This window comes from Oryza glaberrima, chromosome 10, assembly GCF_000147395.1.
Source record: "Oryza glaberrima chromosome 10, OglaRS2, whole genome shotgun sequence".
NCBI classification, from domain to species: Eukaryota; Viridiplantae; Streptophyta; class Magnoliopsida; order Poales; family Poaceae; genus Oryza; species Oryza glaberrima.
The window spans coordinates 6,640,504-6,664,218 of NC_068335.1; the positions used below are offsets into that span (position 1 = coordinate 6,640,504).

At 41.3% G+C, this 23,715-nt stretch overlaps 1 protein-coding gene and 1 pseudogene across 1 annotated transcript; one reads left to right on the forward strand and one right to left on the reverse strand.

Annotated features, from left to right (window-relative positions):
- Window positions 1–7,166: 7,166 nt before the first annotated feature.
- Window positions 7,167–9,592, reverse strand: LOC127785641 (uncharacterized; annotated as a pseudogene).
- A 1,601-nt stretch (window positions 9,593–11,193) lies between these two features.
- Window positions 11,194–17,138, forward strand: LOC127753394 (uncharacterized). Its single transcript, XM_052278880.1, has 11 exons — window positions 11,194–11,419; window positions 11,508–11,714; window positions 12,188–12,286; window positions 12,446–12,534; window positions 14,189–14,305; window positions 14,575–14,680; window positions 14,835–14,919; window positions 15,012–15,121; window positions 15,648–15,778; window positions 16,000–16,096; window positions 16,624–17,138. Exons 1-11 carry the CDS (start codon window positions 11,339–11,341, stop codon window positions 16,915–16,917), a joined length of 1,416 nt encoding a protein of 471 aa, XP_052134840.1. The 5' UTR covers window positions 11,194–11,338; the 3' UTR covers window positions 16,918–17,138.
- Window positions 17,139–23,715: the final 6,577 nt, after the last annotated feature.

Consider the following 23,715-nt stretch of genomic DNA (forward strand, 5'->3'; position numbering starts at 1 on the left):
ATCCCCTGGTTTCCTATCAACTTGAGTTATAGAATGGTTAGAGAGATACTTCCTTTTCAATAAGTCCTGCCAAACCCCTTGCTCATTTATTAACTTGAACAACCATTTACTCAAAAGACATTTATTTTGGATCTCCAAATTATGAACACCTAAACCCCCTTGGTCTTTGGGTTGACAAATTATATCCCATCTTGTTAGTCTATATTTTTTCTTATGATCATCACCTTGCCAAAAGAAACGTGATCTATAATAATCAATTTTTTGAAGAACTCCCTTTGGAATCTCAAAAAAAGATATCATAAACATAGCCAAACTTGATAGAACAGAATTAATCAAAACCAATCGTCCCCCCACAGACATATGTTTACCTTTCCAACTACTAAGTTTCTTCTCAATTCTTTGTTCGATAATCTTCCAATCTTTATTGCCAAGCTTTCTAAAATGCATTGGAATACCGAGATACTTAACAGGAAAAGAACCTAGCTTGCAGCCAAAGATATTAGAATATTGATCATTATATTCCTTTGCTTGACCAAAACAAAATAATTCACTTTTGTGAAAATTTATTTTCAAGCTAGATAACTTTTCAAACACTGATAAAATCAATTTCAAATTCTTGGCTTCTTGTAAATCATGCTCCAAAAATATGATGGTATCATCAGCATATTGCAAAATAGATAAACCATCATCCACTAAATGAGGTATTACCCCACTTAACAGACCAGCATCTTTAGCCCTCTTAATTAGTAAAGCTAGCATATCAGCCACGATATTAAAAAGAATCGGAGACAGAGGATCTCCTTCATAAGCCCTTTATAGGTTTGGAAGTTATTTCCAACTTGATCATTTACTTTAATACCAACATGACCACCTTGAATGAAAGAAGCTATCCATTGACACCATTTATGTGAAAAGCCTTTCATCCTCAATGTCTGTTGAACAAAAGACCAAGTACTTTGTCGTACGCTTTCTCAAAATCAATCTTAAAGATTACACTACTTCTATTTTTACGATGCAATTCATGTATAGTCTCATGAAGAATAACAACCCCTTCCATAATATTTCTCCCAGGAATAAAAGCAGTTTGAGTAGGGCTAATTACCTTTTGTGCCACTACAATAATTCTATTAGTAGCAACTTTGGTAAAAATTTTAAACCTAACATTAAATAAGCAGATAGGCCTATATTGCTGGATTTTCATGGCCTCCATACACTTAGGCAAAAGAATGATAGTACCAAAATTAAGAGAGAATAAAGGCAAAGTACCATTATGAAACTCTTTAAAAAGATCTAACAAATCAGATTTAATAACATTCCAAAAAACTTGGTAAAACTCAGCTGGAAATCTATCAGGACCCAGACTTGTTATGTTCCATTTGGAAAATTGCCTTTTTAATTTCATCCTCAGTAAATGCAAGGTGGGCTATGCATTTCATTGTGCATTTTTTACTGCTTCATTATCATCTCTCTCTTGACTTATCTTGGATCATTATGTCAATACAGGGAGATCACTACCGCCAATGGCTCCACTGGGAGTAACATGGATTGCCCATTCTCAATGGAGAAGACATTGTCCAACATATGCAAGAGAACTTTTTATGATATCTTTGATTAAGCATGTGACATTTACTTATTCGCATGCTCATATTCTAAACTTTATATCAAACATGATTGCATTGGTTTCCAGTAGTCCATTTGTGTGTTGGTTAATAGGTGGAGTACGGCGGGGGAGGGCGGACGGCAGTCCCGCGGCAGCGGCCCCACCCTCTACCTTTGACACTGGCTAGTTTGCCATCTTCCCCAGCGGTCGACGGTCGTGGAACATTTTCACTCTCAACAGGTGGAGAAACTGAATAGAATAGGTTTGATTTGGATTAGAGATTTTTAACCACCTGTAAAGAGGTTTATTGAGCCACGCTGCATTCAGTCACATTTGCTGTTTGTCCAATATTATCTGCTGAATGTTTATTTTGGTGAAGCTACTAGCTTGAATCTTAGTAATTCTACAAAATTTTGAATCTTGGTCTGTTAAGTTAATGTTCCTAATCAGTGAAATGGGGGGATTTTTGAGAATGCGAACAAAAATAATCATATTTGTACCTGGGTCTCTGAATCAGTATAAAGTTCCTGAGAATGAGAATGGAAATAATCATATTTGTCTGAACCTTGGTCTTTGAATCAGTAGAATATGTGTTTCTATTAAGTTGATCTTGGTGTGAACCTTGGTCTTTGAATCAGTATGGACGTCGGTCTGAATCTTTTGTGCTTAACCATGGTTCAGACCAATATTCTTCTAGCTTAGGTACTCGGCATCTATGTGGCTTCTACTCAACAAAGTGTCAGTTGAATTCAGTCGCATTTATCTTTGTGCAATACTTTTATCACATCTGATTCTAAAACATCTTTACCACATCTACTCCGGTGCTACTGAACTGAATGGAGTACTCCAGTTCAAGGCAACTAATATAGGCTTACTTCACAATTATCTGCTTAATTCAGTCACATTTACTCCCAGAAACTGTCTGCTGAACCTGAACTGCTCCTAATACAGGAATACTCAACATCGAGTAATCTCAATTCTGTGTCGAAAAAAAAAGTAATCTCAATTTACATTCAGTCAAAAAATTACTCCTACTCTGTAATCTCAGTAAAGTCAGGAATATTCAGTCGATTCACATTTACTCAAGATTCAGTAATCTCAGTTGACACAATTAATTACTGTACTCAATTTACAATCTCAATTCAATATTCATTAAAAAAAGTACTCCATAACCTCAGTACATTCAGGAACATTCAGTCAATTCACATTCAGTTCTTGGCATGTTGGAATCTGCTGGTGGTGGTTCAAACTTAGGCCAAGCCTGGGACTTCACTTGGCACGAACTGCTTCAAAACTCTTGGCAGGACTGGGATTTTTTCAGAACTTCAAAACTCCGGCTAATGTTCTCTGAGAAGCTACAAACTGAGGCACCTGAACTGCTGCTTCCTGTCGACGAAGAACAGAGACCACATCGCGCAATGGACGTGGAGGAGGCAGGAAGCCACGGGCGCGCGGTGCGGCGAGCCGGCGACCCCACGTCGTGAGCGGCACAGGCGGCGGCGTTGCTGATGTATATGGTCGGGAAGCAAAGTTGGAAAAAGGTTTTTTAAGTTGTATTCGGACGTCAAATATTAAAACACGTTTCTTATACAGGACGTTATTTTAAGAAAATGATGGGAGTATGTACTTTACATACTTTGTAATTATATACAATACCACGTTTTGATATTATCTTTTTAGGTTAAACGAAATGAGGAACATTTCATCAATGATAGCTAATTTGTGTTTAATGAAATTTTCTAGTTACTAACAAAGTACCCGTACTTCGCTACGGGTAGAAGGAACCGACACACTGAAACATGTATATTATTACTGTTTCAAGACCAATAAGATCTTTCATTGGCCTAACTATTGACCACAAAACCTAATAATAATCAGGACAGGCAAAAAAAACACTGTGATGTAGACTTAGGATGCTCTCTCTCTCTCAACCCTCATGGCAAGCACACGATCTTACTTTCAAAATCGTACATGGATTAGCGTGGAGTAGAGTCTTGCCACGCGCGGACGACAGATGGCGTGTGGACTCTAATCAGTAGATCTTATTGCAAGGCCATACTTCAAAAAAAAAAATCTAATTTCGGCAAGTTTATTTCTATTGAAAAAGGTTTGTGAGGTAAGACATTATGTGTATATAAATATTAAGGTATATGCAACAAATTTCTATTGAAAAAATGAAATGAAATTATTGGAGGTGTATCACGAGGACCTTCGGCCGGGCCTACCGAAATTAGAGACGATCAAAGGCGCGAACCGGAGATAATCGGCGAAGATCGAAGAGACGGCATGGGCGAAAGCCACATGGCGAAAGCCGTGGCATGGAGATTACGAGCCTCGCCAAAGACAGACCTCGCCATGAGAAGACACGGTCGAAGGTCTAGGGCGAAAGCCTTGCCACGATGGGGACGGGTTTCTCTAGGCATCAGATCTCACCAGAAGGAAGCCTAGCGGGCCAACACACCTTCCGAAGGCTTCGCCAAGGGTTGGGCCGAAACATTTGGCCCATTAAGAGCCTATATAAGCAAAAGACACTGTGTACCCATAAAGATGTCCCTATCATGAGGTTAACCATGTAAATTTCCCTGTAAACCCCAGACCCTAAAATGGGAGAGTCTGTAATAGGGCTATAAGTAGCCCCCTAGGGCAATGTAACAAGGATCCAAAATTTTTTTACTAAACAATACAATTGTATTTACTTCCAACTACTGTTGAGAGTTGAGAGAACCACGCCTTTCGACGTGACGTGGTTATCTATATGACAACAGAGATAATCGCCAGTACAGTAAAATCCTAAACCACATCACCGCTTGACAGACGCAATCAAGAAACAAACACCGTAATGATAGGAATGAAAATACTCAACAATATCAAAATTAGTCAGAAAATGGTAAAGGAAACAGTCATGAATAATAATAAAATCCTAATTCAAATCACCCCGAGGAGAAATGAGAAAGGAATAAACATCACGATTACTAACATGATCAACATTAATCAAAATAAATTCAGTTCCACTAATCTAGAAATAATATAATATGCATGAGTAATATTCATCTTATTTTTCTCACAAAATTTAAATCATCCAAAGGTGTAAAAACTGATTATGTAATCGAATATATTTAAATAGGCCGGGAAAACAACAGAAAACTTATTTGGTCCGGTAGCTTGCATGCGGTGCAGCCCGTCTAAAAGCCGAAGCCTGGCACAAAAAGAAAAATTATTCGGTCCCTCAACTTGTCATCGAGTTACAAAATCGTCCCCCAACTGCAAAACTAGATATATATGACATCCCTTAACTTATAAAACCGTTCGCTTCAGATCCTTCGGTGGTTTTGACCCCGGTTTTATCTAACGTGGTCGCTGAGTCAACGTGGGACCAAAATATCAGCATGGCCACATCAGCCTCCTCTCTCTTTTCGCCTCTTCTCTCCCTTCCTCATCTCTCTCGCTCTTTCCCTTCTCTGCGAGGCCGACAGTGCAAGGCGGGAGAGGAGGAGGGCGTCGGCAGTCGGCGATGGATGACGCAGCGGCGGTAGGGGAGGAGCTGCGGGCGGGCGGTAGGGGGAGGATGTGAGCTTCCGCTCGATGGTGCGAAGCCAATCATCAGCATCAAGTGGATCATCGGAGCGAGTGAACACCGGAGGTTGAGTACGCTGAAATTCAGCGAGTCCCCCGGCGGCATGGTGTCCACCACCGCCCGCACCTTGGGCAATGTGGGCAGCGGTAGCGGCTGCACTTGCTGCGATTTGCTGAAGGACGGCGTTTTGAGCCTCACGGTTACGCTCCACGGCCATAAGAACCTCAGCCATGGTAGGTGGCGGTTCATCACCACGGCTTCAGGAACCCTCCGGAGCATCATGGGATTGAGAGCGAGTGCTGGGACGAGTCATCCTATGGATATGAGATTAAACATAATTAGTGATGGGAGCAACTAAGGATTGATAATGGCTTGAAAGTTAGCACGCATCGTACATAATAAACTAAGTTTAGGTTACCGACTTAATATGAATGCACAATACAAATGCATGCGAAGCTAAGTCCATGTTTGCATAATTAATTTCAATGCACAATAAAAATGCACAATTCAATTATATACAAATGCGACAAGTTATGTTAGCATGATATGAGGCAACCAAATAAGAAGCATTAAGAATCAATCGTGCTCATCCTATACTAAAGCTCGAACAAGAAGCAATAAACCAAAATAGTTTTCCAATTGCGATCAACATAGCAGGCCAAAAGCGTATCAATCGCCGGAACATGAAAATTCAAATAAACCAACACTGCAAGTTGGCCGCTACTGCTATATAACACATTTCTATCGAGCGTCTCTCAGCTAGGAGTACACTTTTGCAATCTATTTGGTCAAATTTTTACGTTGGTATATTTTACTTCTTCCGAAACAAGGTTCTGAAATTTCTCAAGTTGCCAAACAGCAGCCACTTTACGAATTTTTAGAGAGGGCTACAGAAGTGATAAAATTCTGAACATTTTTGTGGTTGTTCCTGGAGTAGTTGCCCAACTCAGAAAGATTTTGCCAGCAAAGTAGTGAGTAGTTTGTCCTGGAGAATTATTTGATTACAGACTGTTGCAGAAATTCCAGATTTGGCTATTTGACATTTTGGAGGTTTAAAACATGTTCATAATTTGTCAAAAAATTTTGGGAGACTAAGAGCAACATGAGGAACAGCAAGGCACCATTTTAGAGTGACTATTGCACATTTTAATTGTACTTACAAACTGAGAATTAAAGTTTAATTCCCTCAACATTATCGGTCTAATATTCGAATGGGAGAAGTAATAAATTTATTTTGTCAACCAAATTAGACCAAGATGAGTGGAAAATCTGAGAATAAGGTGAGAAAGAACACTAGAATGAGATGAGGAGTAAAAAGGATTCACACATACTAAGATTTTCACAATCGACTCAAGTTGAATATTTTGCAAATCATTTTCAAATTGCCAACTTAGCTCTAGCCTACAGTCGGCATTGCTCTAATACCAACCGCTGTGGACACCCCGAGTATTATACCATCCAGTGTCCAACGCGACCACCACATACTATTGGAGAAGTGGGATCCATATACGCATAAATAGCCACTCATCCTCAATGTGTCCATGATCGCGGTTGACAACCTTCTGTTATAATAACCGAAATGTCGAGTAGTGAGCGCAAGACATAACCGTAAGATAGCTTGCCAATCCACCACGTCATATGCCCGTCAACCACTCGAAGGTGGTGACCAAAAGCATACCCCAGTGACTCGATCCATAGCGCTATCCCCAATTATCTCAAGCGGTCAAAACCCGTTACTCATGCTTAGCTAGTCCCCAGGAATGCGACTAGCCTCACACTTTCATCGCAAGCAATTAATAAACATAGCAAGTACCATAATAGTGTTAAAGTGCAGCGAGGTACATGACACATAATAAGGTCCGAGGTCCCAACATACAACACATAAATATAGCAGCGGAAGTCTCAAATAGAGTTCATAAGCAAAAGATAATACCGGTGGTGCCACAACCCCACTAGGGCAAACCAACCGGGCAAGAGCCAAGCTGCAAGGGATCACTCATTGCCCTCGCCGCCCTCGGCAGAGCAATGACCACATAAGAAACATAACTCATAACCGGAATCCTCTCCTGAAATTGCAGACACCGTGTTAAGTACAAGATTGTACTCGCAAGTCTTACCCAAAATTATATATACATAAGGGAGAGAGAAGTATGCAAGCTTTCTAGCCTATAGTGGGTCTCTAGGTTCAACATTTGCATAAAGCTAATTTTATTGAGCAATTAATGAGTAAAATAAGTAAGGACAAGTAAATCTACATCATTTTAATTTATGGACAGCAAGAATATAATTCTGAAATGTATAAGCAAATGAGCCCAAACGGCGCTCTCGTCATCAACCATAGACTACCAAAGTCCGTACCAACATGGCACAACATGCCAACACAACCATCAAACATAATCCCATCCATAATAATCCACATTTGATGCTAACATGAGTGAGATACACATCAAGCAATGTCCATAACCGAGGATGCGGCTATTCGAATAGATTATACTCTGATCAGAGGTGTACAACTGGACCCACACAAAATGAACAAGGATCAAAAGCTACAAACCCCGTCGAGTGCGGTACACACCAATCACATGCGTGTGTGGTGTGACAAAGGCGGGCACGCCACGCGGGAGGCACCCCCGGCCAACATAGGCACCCGAGGCCCTCCAAAGGGCTACCTGCCCTCACGTTTCTCCAACGTGGTATAAATGATCACAGTAGAACTAGTAAAGGACAAGCCGGTCACAAATAAGGCATGTGGTAAGTAGAAGGGTACTTGAATAGATGTCAAAATGTTCGGTCCTTAACGACCTAGACGGGGCTACTTGCATCAGGGGAAACCCACCTCCCATCATCGCCCTATCACCCGTCCAAGTCCAACATATTTCATCAACCATTATTTAGTGTAAGTGCTCAAGTTTTATACCCAATAATGCAAGTTTTCTATATACCACAATTAATAGCATTGTCCATCCCTATAGTTCTATTAGCACTAAGCATGGCTAAGCATTAATGAATAAGACATCCCAAGTAATCCCAACCAGTGGTAATAGGGTATAAGGACAACAATATCACAAGAACTAAATGCATAAATAGGTTCTACCTGTACACCATAAACCTACAATATTAATATCTAGGCAATGCATGCATATATATATATATATATATACACGTATAGATTGCAACCAAATCATTTTTAGAGAAAACATAGGTTCTATATGCTTAGGTGCTTGCCTTGCTGCTGAGGGTAGTCACTATCCTCCTCGGGATATGGCTCGTTACTCTCCGGAAACTCCGAATCTATCGAAAAGAAGCAATATGCGAATAAGAGCCAAATAAACATGCACATGCAAAATGATCAATAAATTATGAAATAAATATAGTGGGTAGAGCACATGTTAACTTGAATTTAGGTGAAAGAATCACTAGATTATCACTTATAGTTTGGGAGATATGAAAATGACAAGCTTTCAGGTGCTGAAAATGGCAGTTCTGTAAATATTAATGTTTTCTTTAGAGCATTACAAGCAACTTGCAACACAAACCAAGTTTTCATAATAATGATTATTCTTAGAGTAAAGTACATCACTCACAGGTCCTAAGAAAAATTATTTCACAGCTATATGTGTTGTCATTATTTATTTATGGATTTTACAAGTTAAAAACATAGGAATGCTAAATAAACTCCTAAACATGATTTAAGAGGTAGTTTTGCCAAAAACAACACCACAACAGCAAAGAGTACTAAAATATAAGCTCAACAAAATTAGTTTCACAATTTTAGCTTTTACCAATAATTTCTTACGAATTTATTAAGAGCTAGACCACACAAGGGATACATATAGCTATTTATATTTTTAGTGGGAAAACCAGTACAAAAGTTGGTCATTTTTATTTTACAACATTGAAGATCACATTTTTCTTAATCCACAGAAATTTGGTTCACTGAATTCGGAGTTCATATGAATTAGTTATGAATTTTTAAAGCACGTACCTCTTTCAGCTCAAAAGCTATCTCAGAAATCGATTTCTATTTTCACTCCCCTTTTCTCCAACTTCCACCGGACTTTGCTCACATTGCAGCAACATGGACATAGGGTCGTGCGAGGCTAAGGCCTAGGGCTGATGGCAAGAGATGGAGCAAGGTCTTGGGCTGACGGCAAGAGACGTTGCCTAGGGCTTCTTCAACCGAAATCAAAAGAGATGAACTCGGGGTGAGTGGCAGCCACCTTCTAGTTGCAGCAATGGAGTGGACAACCTATAGAACGTTACTATAGATGTTCAATATGGAGGGAATTCAAAAGAGGCACCATGGATGAAAAGGAAGCTCACCAAATGGAGGAAAACAAAATGCTGCTGCTGCAGCCCTGCAGGTTGAAACCACCACTCTCTTCTTCCTTCTCGATCTCTCTCAACTCTCGATGCATGTGCAAGATGTTAGGATGGATGGAAAGCTTAGATGATGGCAATTGTTATGGTCTAATATGCAGAGCTTGAGTTTGGGTTCTTTGATGGGATTTGGGGGAGGAGAAGTGAGTTGGGAGCTCAGCTTGGGGAGGAAAAGAAAGAACAAGCAAGGGAAGTGAAAGGGGAGGAAGAAGAAGGGGTTTTCTGCCCACCTTATGTCCTGAGGTGGGGAGAACGCCCAAGGGTGGGTTTTGGGCTAAAAAGGCACCCAAGGTCAGTGACAAGTGGGCCCAACTCGTGGTGATATAAGAGGTAAGGGCTGGAATAGAGGTGGAACAAGAATTTGGGCAGATTTTAGGAATTTTCAGCAATTTTACACATCTTCCAATATGACACTCAGTTAGTTCAAGAAATAATAGTGATATAATTTTATCCTTTGGTGTGGAGATAGACCTGGACATCTAGTTTCCATTTTTCAAAGTTTCACTAAAAAAATTCGAAATATTTTAATTCTGGTGAAAAGATGAAATTGGTTAGGCTAAAAGTTGGTTTGAATTTTTAGGAGGCCAAAACAGAGAGTAAAAATTCAACAACATTTATATTTGTTGATGATAAATAAACTAGTATTTTAATAAATTATTATACATGTACACTTCTGTTCAAGTTATTGTTCAAATAGAAGTGGTTTCAATTTTACTGATTAGAGTTAACTTTGTCATCGCCTATGATCAAATTGCAATATAGTAAATATAAAATCTAAAGGACAACAAAAGCACTTCTAAATACCTAGTTATGAACCTAGGGCTGTTACAGAGGAGCGCGCGGGCTGCGGGGCGAGGAGCGGCGCGTGGGCTCCCTGGCCTACTGCCACCCACGAGGCCCACGAGGCAGATGAACGGTGGCTAGGGGAGAGGAGTGGCGGCTGGCGGAGTGGAGTTGGGCGGTGGTGGCCATCGGCTTAGACCCAGCGAAGTTGTCGTCGCTGTTAGACCTAGAGGAGTTCGACGACAGTGGCCGTCATTGTTGTCGTCGAAGTCGAGCCCACTCGCAGCTCGTCCCCTAGCTGCCGCCTCGTGGGCCTCGTGGGCAACGGCCGGCGGGGGAGCCTGCGCGCCGCTCATCTCCCCACCGCCCACATGCTGCTCCTCCACCGCTCGCGTGCCGCCCCTCCCCCACCACTCCTACCCCCACCGTCACCGCGTCGCCCGTCGCCGGCCGCAGACGTCCTCCTGCTCTCCCGCCTCGTAGAGAAGGGAGAGAGATAGATGAGGGAGAGAAGAGGGAAAAAGAGAGAGGAGGCTGCTGTGGCCATGCTGGCATGTGGAGCTCACGTGGGTCCCACGCTGACTCAACCACCACGTCGGATAAAACAGGGGTTAAAACCACTGAAGGACCTAAAGTAATGATTTTGTAAGTTGAGGGATGCCATATATCTGGTTTTACGGTTGGGGGACGATTTTGTAACTCGATAACAAGTTGAGGGACCTTCGGTGTACTTTTTCCGGCACAAAATGTACGGTCCAAGCCTAGTGTCCACATGCTCGGCCCATGAAGCTAATGCGGCCCAAGTGGACCTGAGAGAGCGGAGCCGAGAGAAACAGAGCGGAACACGTGTCCTTTCGCTCTTCTCTCCTCCGCTGAGCCGCAACGGCCTCCCTCTCCGCTGCTCCCCCCACCGGCGGCGTCGCTTTCCCACCGGCAACCCTTCCCCTCCCCAGAAGAGAAGAGAAGAGAAGAGAAGAGGTGGGATCTGGATTGTGGAGAGGATGGTGAAGACAGTGGTCGGCGAGGAGGCGCAGCTCAAGGCATTGGAGGAAACCCTCTCCGCCTCCGCCTCTCCAGCTCAGGTTTACCCCTACTCTCTCATCGCCGGCAGCCGCAGCCATCGCCAGATTCATTCGATTTTGATCTTAATCTTGATCTTGACAATCTCAGGTGGGGCTCGTCGTCGGCAAGCTCAGCGCCTCTTCCGACCGTGCCCTTGCCTACTCCCTCATCCCCACGCCGCCCACCGATTCCGGCGCTCCCGCTTGCTCCCTCCTCCGCGCGGCCCCCAACCCCAAGGCCGCCAAAGCTGCCTCTTCCGACGCCTCCTCGTCGCTCGACTTCGATGTCGACTGGGTCGCCGAGCACGCGCGCCAGGTAACAACAACTAACGTTCCTTACTACTACTACTAGTTGTAAGTAGTATCACAATGCCAAAACTCTGCCATCCTTTTATTGTCTTTCTCCTATATCAAAATCTGACTATCTCCTGTAACAATCACAACACCATAGTATTGCAAATCGGAACCCCTTTTTTTTTTATTTTTTTAGAGAAGGGTATTTTTTCCCTGGCCTCTACGCCCAACCAGATATATGTAGCCTTTTTAAATTAGGAACTTAGCGTATTAAACAGGGAATTTAGCCCTCAAATAACCCAATCTGAAATTCGCTCATGTAGAGATTTGAACTCAAAACCTTGAGGTGCTACTTTACAATCGCAAGGTGCGAACCCCCTTAGTATCTCACTCATGATACCTACTTTACATGGGTCGATTTTGTAAGATGCGGACCCCCTTTCCCCTATTTTTTCTTGGAAACATCTGAATACATCATCTTCTATCAATGCACAGGTCTCGAGGATGCTTCTTGGAGGAATGACCGTCATAGGTATTTACATATGGGCGTCAGAAGCTTCGTTCAAAGCGACTTCCCCTGCTGTTTTATCACAGGTACCAACTTCTCCTTCCATTGATATTATGGGTTTTGGGAGTCAGGTTGCATCTTTATGTCATGCCGTTTTCTTTTGTTTTCGCATCCACGCCCTTCTTTTCCAATGATACCAGCATGGACCTGTATGTAATGGATAATTTGCTTCTTCTATTTTCCAGGTTCTTAGAGCTGTTTCTCAGGTAGCTCCTTTGTATGGCACTGGTGTTGATGAGAGACTGCTCATTCATATTTCTTACAGCCCAAGAAGGTGCTCCACTATTTATTTTTTTGGGGCTATTGCATTCTTACCCCTATTTTGAAGTTCAATTGTGATTTTACCCTCGTTTTTTAGGGTTTGCATTTTTACCCTTGTTTTCTTTGAAATGAAGAATAGATTTGCCCCTACTTTGGATGGTTGGGTTAACGGTGTTAAGTTGAGTACCAAAAGACATTTATATCCTTGCTTCTATTGCAGATTTGCCCGCCCTTCTGAACAAATAATTGTGTTTTTACCCCTTGTACATGAAACTTGGAACTAACTTGTACACAACATTTTCTTGACTAATCTCTCGTTGTCTCGCGATGCTGCTACATCCTGCTCATGTGCTCCACTCCAAGCTGTATTTGCCTGTCCAAATGCTTCTCTAACTGCAAAACCAAGTTGATACATACATCAATATTATAGTTTGTTTGTTCTTAAGATCAATCAAGATGTGCACACAAGAAAGTATGTTTGGAAGAAAAAGAGAACCAATAGCATCTGGAAGACTGAAGAAGTAGGAGGCTTACTCTGCACGCGTCGACAACCGGCCACCGTGGCCTGCTTCTCGCGTCGCTGCGAGTCACCACTGCCAATTGCTGCTAGTGTCGAGGAGATGTCGCTGCTGCCTTCTGCTCGTGAAGCCGCCAACGCGCCTTGCTGCTCGCGTCGAGGTGCGCTTAGAAGCACATCGCATCGAGGTGTGCTTAGGAGCCGCCGCCGCCTGCTTCTCATGACACTGCCGAGGAGCGGCTGCCAGGGCTTGCTGCTCGCGTCGAGGCGCGCTGAGGAGCCACCGCTGCTGCCTGCTGCTCGTGTTGCCGAGCTGGCTCACCAGAGCCGCCTCCGCCACCTGCTCTTTCTCCCCTAGAGTTTGGGGATTCCTTGGTGTGGAAGAACAAATCTGACCAAACATATTTACTCAAGGGTAGATTGGGAATCCCATATTTCCTAAATATTTTTTCTCTTTTCATTTATATTTCTTTAACTCGATATTGTGTGACCACCAAACTACCGTTTAAAGTAGGGGCAAACGGTGACTTCGTTTAGAAAAAAACAGGGGTAAATCTGCAAACCCTAAAAAGTAAGGGCAAAATCACAATTGAGATTGAAAGTGGGGGTATAAATACAATTCTCCCTTATTTTTTTTCCTACATTACTTTGGTTCCTTCTTTAACTGTCCATGTTCTAGAACCATGAGCTAGAAAATCACTTTTTTTTTAACTAGTACCATTTCTACTTTCTTAGTTCTTCCTTTTTCCTTTTGGTTCATGTGGTTCGGCTTGCGTTTTGTCTATAGCCTACTCCAACTTGGTTGGGCCTAACGCCTGATGATTTTATTGTACTTTGTATTCTTCTCCAAGTAAGTTATATGGGGTCAGTTGTCCGCTTAGCACTTGAATCAAGCTTTATCACTTGGTGAGCCTGGTCATCACCAAATCAGTTGACATAAATGAAAAAAATTTAGTGTAGTTCAGTGTTATGGTGGTTCTGGTATTACAATTCTCCTTCTTTCGTATGCCAACCGATGATGCTGCTCTTCAAATTCTGCCCTGCTCAACTGCATTTTGAGTTAAGCTATTATATTTTAGGATAAATTGCAGTCAGTACATGCTTACATGCACACCTCATAACACAAAATGAAAATTTTGATGTGTTACAGGTGGGCCTGTCGTATATGTGATATGAGCTCAGGACGTTTAAGGCCATGTGACTTCAAGTATACTAAACTATTAGCTTCTCTTCAAACTTTCAGATGCACATATAATTTTGAGATAAGGTACTGCTTTTCGAATTCTGACACATCCTTAGATCCAACAATTCTTGTCTACTTTATGTCACAAAGCTAGAAAAACACCATTCGATGAAGTGTTCTGGACTATCAAACATTAAAGATACATAAAAAATCAACTATGCATATCAGTTTTAATGTGTTACATGCACTTTAGTTAATCCATGCATTTGGCAATAGTACATTTCCCTGTACTGCAATGAGATCCCTTCTGTCGCATTCTGACTGATGATAATTTGCATTGCATACTGCCATAGACTGCCAGTTGTTCAAGCTGAGCCTTTTAAGAAGGTTATTTCGAAGGCAATCAGTCATCTCACGAAGCAAGTGCAGAATGCCAAAGCTTTGATTGATGGAGTCCTGGTATTTACACAGCTTCTTAGCCCTTATTCAGCTGGAGAAGTGAAAAAAAAATACTACGAGTCAGAATAATTTGCATTGTCTCTTATAATTTTGGAGTCCTCTAGTTTTGTTTGTGTTTGACATCCTCTCATAGTTATAATGTATTTTCAACTAGTTTTTGGATGACATGGACAACACTTTGGAGGGGCCACATAACGTTGAATTTCTTGTGCCTTTCAAGAACAATTTGCCGGCTGAAGGTGCCCTAGCTAATGCTATTTCCTATTATATGTGATGATCAGTTTCTCTCTATGTCATTATGGGAGCCTTATGGTAAATGCTTGCACTAAAGAATGCAGTTTAGAGGGTGTTGCTGGGCTACTTCTCTTTGCTGGATCTGTCAGCGCCTTGGCATACTTGGGCCCAAAAGAGTCCATTGCAGAAGTTATATCTGATCTAAAGGTAGATATAATATACTAATTTCCATTATTTATCACTGCACCTTGTCACTTTTTCCCATGATGGACTAGCCAGAACTTTATAACCACCTTCACATGCTAAGCTTCTATGATTGAATCTGATTGATTATCAAGGAAGTGGCAATGCATTTAGTGGTGAAAATGTGAGCAGGCTCTTCAGTTAGGATTTCAGCACTGGATTGGGAATTTCAAGAATCTCATCCTGGAAAAAAATACTGAAACTTGAGTTGTGACTGTAATGTAGCTATATGTCTTGAGTTAAGGAGCTTTATGGCTACTGGAATTTTGATTCTGAGGTACTTGGCACTGCCGTATTATTTTTTTAAAGATGGGATTCCCTTATATGGTACTGAATAGTGAATAATGTCCAAAGGGTTCATATCATGAATCTCCCTTGCATTGGTTGATTTCTAGTCCCAAGCATCGTTTTATAGAACTACTCGAACACTCGTCGCTGTTCAGCAAACTAATTAATGCTTTGTGCTGTCTGTCGACCTGTGCGTATTCAGCTGGACATCATCACAAGCCTGAGAAGCAGATTGGATATCATACTAGATGAGGCAGATGATGACTCTACTACTAACAATTTGGAGAATTCACTGTCTCAGAAGGCCACTCAAGTTGTTTTTCATGAGTTGAGGTACTTCATATCTTCCATGAGACATTTATATTTTGTAGTGAATCAAAGTACACAAACCATATCTTACATTTTCAAGAAGTCAGGCCTGTTCGGTGTTATGGTCCAATGGAACATATCTTGATGATATTAAATTAAAGCATTAAGATTTCCTGTATTTACAATAGAACAACAGATATGTTGCTATTGTATGCAGCTGATTACATCCTTCTTTTCGCATACAGAGTACCTTACAGTTTCTCATTCCCTAGAAGAATTCTGATACCTTGGTTGGCTGGCTCCTATATTTGTGACTACTTGCAACAATCAGAAACAACGGAGGTATTTGTTTTTTCATGTAGCTAATCTGAATGCACAGGGGGCCTTTTAATTGTCTTAATTGTCAAGCCTATTATATTCCAATTCTTCTAGAACACATTATTCTTATGTAGTACTCCCTCCGTCTCATAATATAAGGTATTTTCTCCTTCAAATTTATCCCAAAACATAAGGGATTTTAGGATTCAGGGACAATACTTTATTCTCCACCTACCAACTTTTATGCACTCTACTTTATTCTCCACCATCCACTTTTATACTAGTTTATTCCCCAATCTACCAACTTTTATACTATTTTATTCTTTCACCTCACCTTTTGTACCATCACGTCATTGCATTACTTCCTTAATTTTTACCAAAAAAATGACATAATCCCTTATATTATGGGACGGAGGGAGTAGTACTTTATATGTTGTTCGCTGGTTGGTTTGTGGTGAGTATGTTAGTTTGTCTAACATATCCACAATTGGCTAGAATAAATGATAAGGTTTGGTTTGGCTGCTTGACACCCTTATGTGTGACATGTGCAGGATGCCATGGAGCGCTGCAAGGAAGTGATGTCGCTTGAAGCAGATATGGGAAACTATTCAATCGTAGAACCAGAAAGTGCATCGGCTGCCACGCTAGGATCGTTTTGGGATGTGGTACCTGGAGCTTTGTCAAAAGCGCCTTCAGAGCCTGGTCTGAAAGAGATGAACCTTGGACAGAATGGTTCGAGGAAGACGCATGGCAGCAGTTTCAGCATTCTAATGGCGTTTGTAGTACTACTGATTGCCGTGTTGGTTGGATGCATAATCACATTGTCTGCCACCTTGAAGACCTGATCATGTAAAATCGACCGAGATGGCATATTTTCTGTTTTGTCCAGAAAGAATTAACTCCTGGTGAATGATGAAGAAAATAGATCGCTAAAAATCTGATATTCTTGTGGGGTGTTCTACAATTATCTATCTTGTGTGACAGCTGTAGGTGAAATCTAATTAATGCCCATAACTAGCTATTAACAGTTGAAACCGTTGCATTTTTCGGAATTTTTTTCGTCTCCTTGGAGAAGTTTACGCTTGTTGGGCTTTTTTTGCTTTTTTTTAAAAAAGCCCCTCTTTGTATGGAATATCTCCTACGTCCTTGGACCGCCGGAATATTTATTACGTATAACCCCATCGTCTTCCAGACGGGGGTGCTAATGGGCGGGTGATCAATCACCCCCCCTCCCCTTCCCTCTGTACTCTACTCTCTTCCTTCCTCCTCCCTTTCTTCTTTTCCTACTACACCATAAATTTTTTAAAAAATAAAAAAACAAAGTTAAAAAAATTTATGTATAGAAAATACTATATATAAAAATATTTGAATTTAAATTCTAATTTGAAATGGGTATGACTTATAAATTTTGGGTCTATAAACTAATATTTGAATTCAAATTCAAATTTGAATCAGGTATGTAAACTTTTGACTTATAAACTTTGGGTCTATAAACTTTTTATGTATAAAATTTAGATGTATAAAATACTATATATAAAAAATATTTGAATTCAAATTCAAATTTGAATCGGATATAATTCAAATTCAAATTTGAATCGAGTATATAAACTTTTGAATTATAAACTTTGGGTCTATAAACTTTAGGTGTATAAACTTTAGATGTATAGAAATACTATATATAAAAAATATTTGGATTCAAATTCAAATTTGAATCGGGTATATAAACTTTTGACTTATAAACTTTGGTTCTCTAAACTTTAGGTGTATAAACTTTAGATGTGTAAACTTGAGGTGTACAAACTTTAGGTGTATAAATTTACTAAAATAGGAAAGTAATGCGGTGCCAAAAAAGAAACCCACATGGAGGAGGAGGGGGATCGGATCTGATCGCTCTGGGCGATCGCTCGTCCAGTAGCATTTCCGCTTCCAGACTGCTGTGTTTTTCGAATTTTTTTCGTGTGTTAGGCTCTTTTTTCAAAAAAGCCCCTCTTGTTTGCACAGAATATCACATACGTCCTCGGACCGCCGGACACCCCATTGTATTTATTATGTATAACCCCATTGTCTTCTAGAAAAATATAACGTGAAGAAGAAAAAATTCCGCTTCTAGGGGTAGCGTTGTAAACATGTAAACTATTAGGGGTTTTTTGTAAAACGTTCCACACTAACCCCCCAATCCTGAAACCTCCCTTCATCCCCTCCACTGTTTCCTTCACCTTAGCGCCGCCGCCACGCTTGCCCCGCGCTAGCGCCGGCGCGGGATTGCCGCTGCCCCCGTTGCCGCCCTACCGTGCTCTGCCGGCGCACCGCCCAAGCGCCACGCGTGTCGGAGCCGACACCGTCGCCATCGCTACCTCCCCCGGCCTCGCCGACAGAGCCGGCCATGAGTGTTAACAATGGAATTTTGCATCAGATTTGGAGAAGAAGAAGGAAGATCAAAATGGATTTGGAGCGGGATCAAGTTGGATTTTAAGTCGGACTGCGCATCGGCTGGCATCTTATCTGAAAGGACCTTGATGTCGCCGAGGGGGGGGGGAGTGAATAGGCGTTCCTAAAAATTATCACAACTTCATAGCAAATTAAAGTGATGAGAACTTTTGATGCAAATCGGAACTTCCGGTATAGGATTAGAAATTCCGGTCTCAACCAAAAAGTTCGACAGATAATGGAATAAAACACTAGCTATGAACTTATAGCTCGAACAAACAAAATGTATATGAACCAAAAGGTGACAGACAATATATCTAAACAAGATATAAGATCACCAACTATATTAATTAAGCATGCAAGTAGATCGGGTAAAAACAAGCTCAATCACAATATGAGAGATGGCAAGAACGAGCAAACCAAAAGAGGAGACACATTGATTTGTTTCCCGAAGTTCGGATCCACAGATCCTACGTCTCCGTTGAGGGGCCATAAAGCTGGATCTATTTCAACCATTTCCTCACGAGATTGCACAAATGCACTCCTCGGTCTCTCTTTATTTCTTCCCTTGCGGAGGCGAAATCGAAGCTTTCACGAACTTTCCGTGGCACACCACAACCTTGGGTGCTCACCGGCGACGCTTAGCCATCTAGGAGAACTTAGTCCCCAATAATACCAAACACAATCAAAGATTTGCTTGCTATGAACTCGAGTGCTCAAAGTATGGAGTGAAGCCCACTAGCTCTCAACTTCTCAACCTCTCAATCCAACTCTCTCCCTTTCTCAAATCCCACTCACAAAGAGGTACCACAAAAGTAGGGAAATGGGGATGGCTATTTGGCTTTGGATGTGTCTACTTATGCCCAACAACAGTAGCCACTCAAAGGAGGGGTGGAGGAGTTTATATACCCGACCCTGTCAAAAACTAGCCGTTGGAAGCCAAGACTGTAATTTTCGGAATTTCCAAAATGCATTTTCAAATAAGTCCAAAAATTTACAGAAGCCAATCTCAGTTTCGCAGCCATTTTTAGAATTTCTGATAATTTTTCGGAATTTCCGAAAAGCACAAAGTAAAACGACCATAACTTTTCGCTCATGAGTCTGTTTTTTATGATCTTGGACTCTATGGAAAGCTCACTCAGAGGACTATCCAACTCAACCAAAAACAAGGTCTAAAAGCACTTAAAGGATAGGTTAAATCTTGCGTTTCTCTGAAGGTAGCACTATGATATTGCTCAAACAAAACATTTGTCTCACATGCTTATGTAATCACATGAAAATATTAGATATGAATATATCAATATGTGCACAGAGAGAAAGAGTGATACATATAGCCTGATCTCCATGCATTTCATCCTTGTGATTTAGGTCCACCATCAATGAATATTTCTTTCTCAACTCATATGAAGTCGGGAATCACCTATAACATATTCCACTTTCATAGCCATATGAGACTAGTAGAGAAAGAAATGCTTCAAACAATATTAGTCTCATATAATTGGATTTATCATTAATAACCAAAACCAAATTAATGGCACATGAACTTTCTGTATCAGCTGAAAACAAAGTTGGGAGTTTGGCTTAGCCGATATGGCAAGTGGCCGATACGGCCTGACTTGGGCTCGGTATGGGCTTAGATTGGAACATCTGTCATTTCCAATACAGACTAAGCTCGACTGAGGCAATTCTATCTATTAATTAGGATATTTGTGTCGGTTTGTTAGAGGTATGGCAAAAGTTCTATACAAATTCTATACAAACTTCCATGTTGTGTAAGGAGGCTAGATAAAAGTTTTCATATTTTTTTGAAACTTCTACTAGGATAAATCAATTGTTAACCTTGTATGTTCATAAGGGTATTTTGGATATTTTTGAAAAGAATGTCCAGCCCAATGGCGTATTGTAGAACAATTGATAAAGTCACCAGTATATTATAGAAGGAGACAATGTCGATGGCAAATCGTTGAATTTGAACAAACTCAGTGGTATAGAACAAACAATAGATTCTCTCTTTTTTTTGCTTTTCCTCTGTGTTGTCTCTCAGCCATCTTGTCACTGCCAGTTGGTTCCCTTCTAATCTTCCTGAGAAACCTACCAAAAATATATATGATTAAGTTGCCCCAGGCTCTCCAGGCACTGATCTTGGTCAGCTAGGTTTCCACCCTGCTCACCACGTGGCATGTGGTGGACTTGGCGATCCCCAGCCTACCCGAGATAGCACCACTACTCTTTTTTTGCCCGGTTGGCAAAGTCGGGTGTCGTTGGCATGTGCGACGCATGTCCAGATGCCCGCTGTCCCTAATGACTCAGCGTTAGTGTCTTTTTCACGTCTTTTTGACCCCAGGCCACTTGGAGTTTCCCCCATAAACCTATTTTATTTATGGCAGTGAACATTTGCCCATAGCTAGCAGTGGGGCATGTTCATTACTCAACCAAGCCTTCTGGTCGTGTCCCCGCGTCCCTGAAAAGGTAGTTCATCTATCTTTGGACGAGCATCTCGAAGATGTCTTTGATGAAAAGTGGTGAATATATATATCTTATATGTCTCGACGCTCCTCTCAGGGTATAGGGGGGCTCGGGTCCCAGATCAAGCTGGGACCCCGACTCCTTTTGCTTAGAGTTTTGAGATATAGATTTTGTATGTCTCTACACACCTCTCAAGGATGAACGTGTAACCTACAAGGACATAGGGGGCACCGGATCCCAAGCTGGATTGTGATTTAGGCTCCCCTTGGTTTACAATCTTAAGATATAGATCTTGTATATTTCCACGCTCCTCTCAAGGACAGACGTGTAACTTACAAGGGCAAAGGCATGCCCGGGTCCCAAAACAGGCTGGGGCCCTGGTTTCCTCCACCTTATTCTTAAAATATAGATCTTGTAGGTCTCGACGCTCCTCTCTAGGGGGGACGTGGCCCTGGATCCCAAACTGAACTAGGATTCAGGCTCCCCTTGGTTTACAACAGTGGCGGAGCTGGAACATAATCGAGGGGGATGCACCACTTTATCACATATATAGCGGCGCGCTCCAAATAATGATATTTTACTATTTGTACACAAGTTTTAAAACTAACATTAATGAGTATCGAGCAAAAATTCTTACCAAAATGTAGGAGGAAAGGAAGCTGTGGAGGGGAACATAAAGAAAGTCATAAAAGACGAATGATGTACACAAAATACATCCTCAAAGTTACCAATAGTCAATGACCTACAATAAAAAAAACATGCACATCTTAATTTTGCACTAAAATTGTATACATCCAGTCAATAAACAAGAATTACCTTCTAGTATACTCATGTTCTCATTTTCACCGAGCGATCAATTGGCAACTTTTCTCATATTCAGTCTTATGTTCCCAACTATCATCTATTTCTGGACATGATTTCCCTGCAGTTGCATTATTGATACTATTCGACGCTTTCCTTTACAGAAATTTGTCCATAACCTGTCAATTAGATAGTTTCATACATTTAGAGTGAAGTTATTAAAAATAAAAATAAAATAACTGTTACTCGGTTACTTGATTATCAGAGTTCTCATATAGAGACTGAAAGTTCAATTTCTTAAACCCTAACATGGAAAAACGAAAAAAAACATTAATCAACTTCACACAATTCAGACAACACCTTTTAATTTTAGAGATTTGAACAAATCAGACAAACTTGATTAGAAATTAGAAAAGAAAGATCAATACCTTTCCTATGTCCCTATTTATAGACGAGAAGCAGAAGCAAATCTAGCACAGAAGGCAAGTAAGCAAAGTGTGGGGCTGACTGAACTGCACTGCATCTTGCTCTGCTGATCGATTCTTCTGGCTCGACGGTAAGACGGCCTCGATGGCGATGGGACGATGGTGCTTGAGGGCGTCAGGGTGAGGCGGCAAGCAGTGCGGCAGTCGAATAGGTACCACGATGGAGTGAATTAGAATCCGAGATTAGGGGAAAAGAAAAAAAATACTCTGCGGGCGTGCGATGTGGCATAGCAACCAGCGAAGAGATCGAGGCGTCGCCTCCATGGCAATCGAAGACGAGCGGTTGCGTCCAGCTTGTGTTGCGTATGGGCCAAAGGGTGGTGCACCGAGTTGAGCCAAGGGGGGTTCCCATATGGTGAAACATAGGGGGTAATTACTAAATTTCATAAATGGGCCGGGTGCCTAGGAACCCCCTCCAGTCCATTGGACTCCGCCCCTGGTTTACAATCTTAAGATATAGATCTTGGAGTACATTGCATCGCCGGTACACGAACTTGTCAGGTAGGTGCAATTTAGTGCACAAACTTGTAAAATGTATGTTTTGGTGGATGAACTTGTCTGGTGCGTGCGGAGGAAGGCAAAAAGGACACTACATGGCTAATCTTATTGATTTAGGCAATATATCTGAGAAGGTTGCTATTGGACATACACCACTTCAATGAAAACTAGAATAGAATACAGTGATAGTATAAAAAACCGAGCAACGATATAAAGGTTAGAAATATATAAAATTAATCATTTCCATGATGAAGGATAAAATAGAGAACAAATTTATAAACATTGAATGTCCTATGCATGCTCACTACACATATGCACGTCAAATTCTAATCAACATTAGCTTCGCAAAATTAACATTGCCAAGTTATTTTGGTTCTCATTCGCACGAACTAGACAAGTTTGTGTACTGAAACAAGCATTTTACAAGTTTATGTATTAAATTGAACCCACCTAACAAGTTTGTGTATCACCAATACAATTTACTCTAGATCTTGTATGTTTCCATGCTCCTCTAAAGGAGAGACATGTAATATACAAGGGCGAAGGCATGCTCGGATCCCAGAACAGGCTGAATACCCTGTTTCCTTGCCTTATTCTTAAGATGTTTACCTTGTAGGTTTCAATGGTCCTCTCAAGGAGGGTTGTGTAACCAACAAGGGCATGGGAGCCCCGGATCCCAGACTAAACTAGGATTCAGGCTCCCCAGCTTTAAGATGTAGATCATGTATGTTTCCACGCTCCTCTCAAGGAGAGACGTGTAACATACAAGGGCGAAGGCATGCCCAGGGTCCCAGAATAGGCTGGGACCCTGGTTTCCTTTGCCTTATTCTTAAGATGTATATCTTGTAGGTTTCATCGCTCCTCTCAAGGGGGGTTGTGTAACCTACAAGAGTATGGGAGCCCTGGATCCTAGACTGAACTAGGATTCGGGCTCCCCTTGGTTTATAATTTTAAGATTTAGATCTT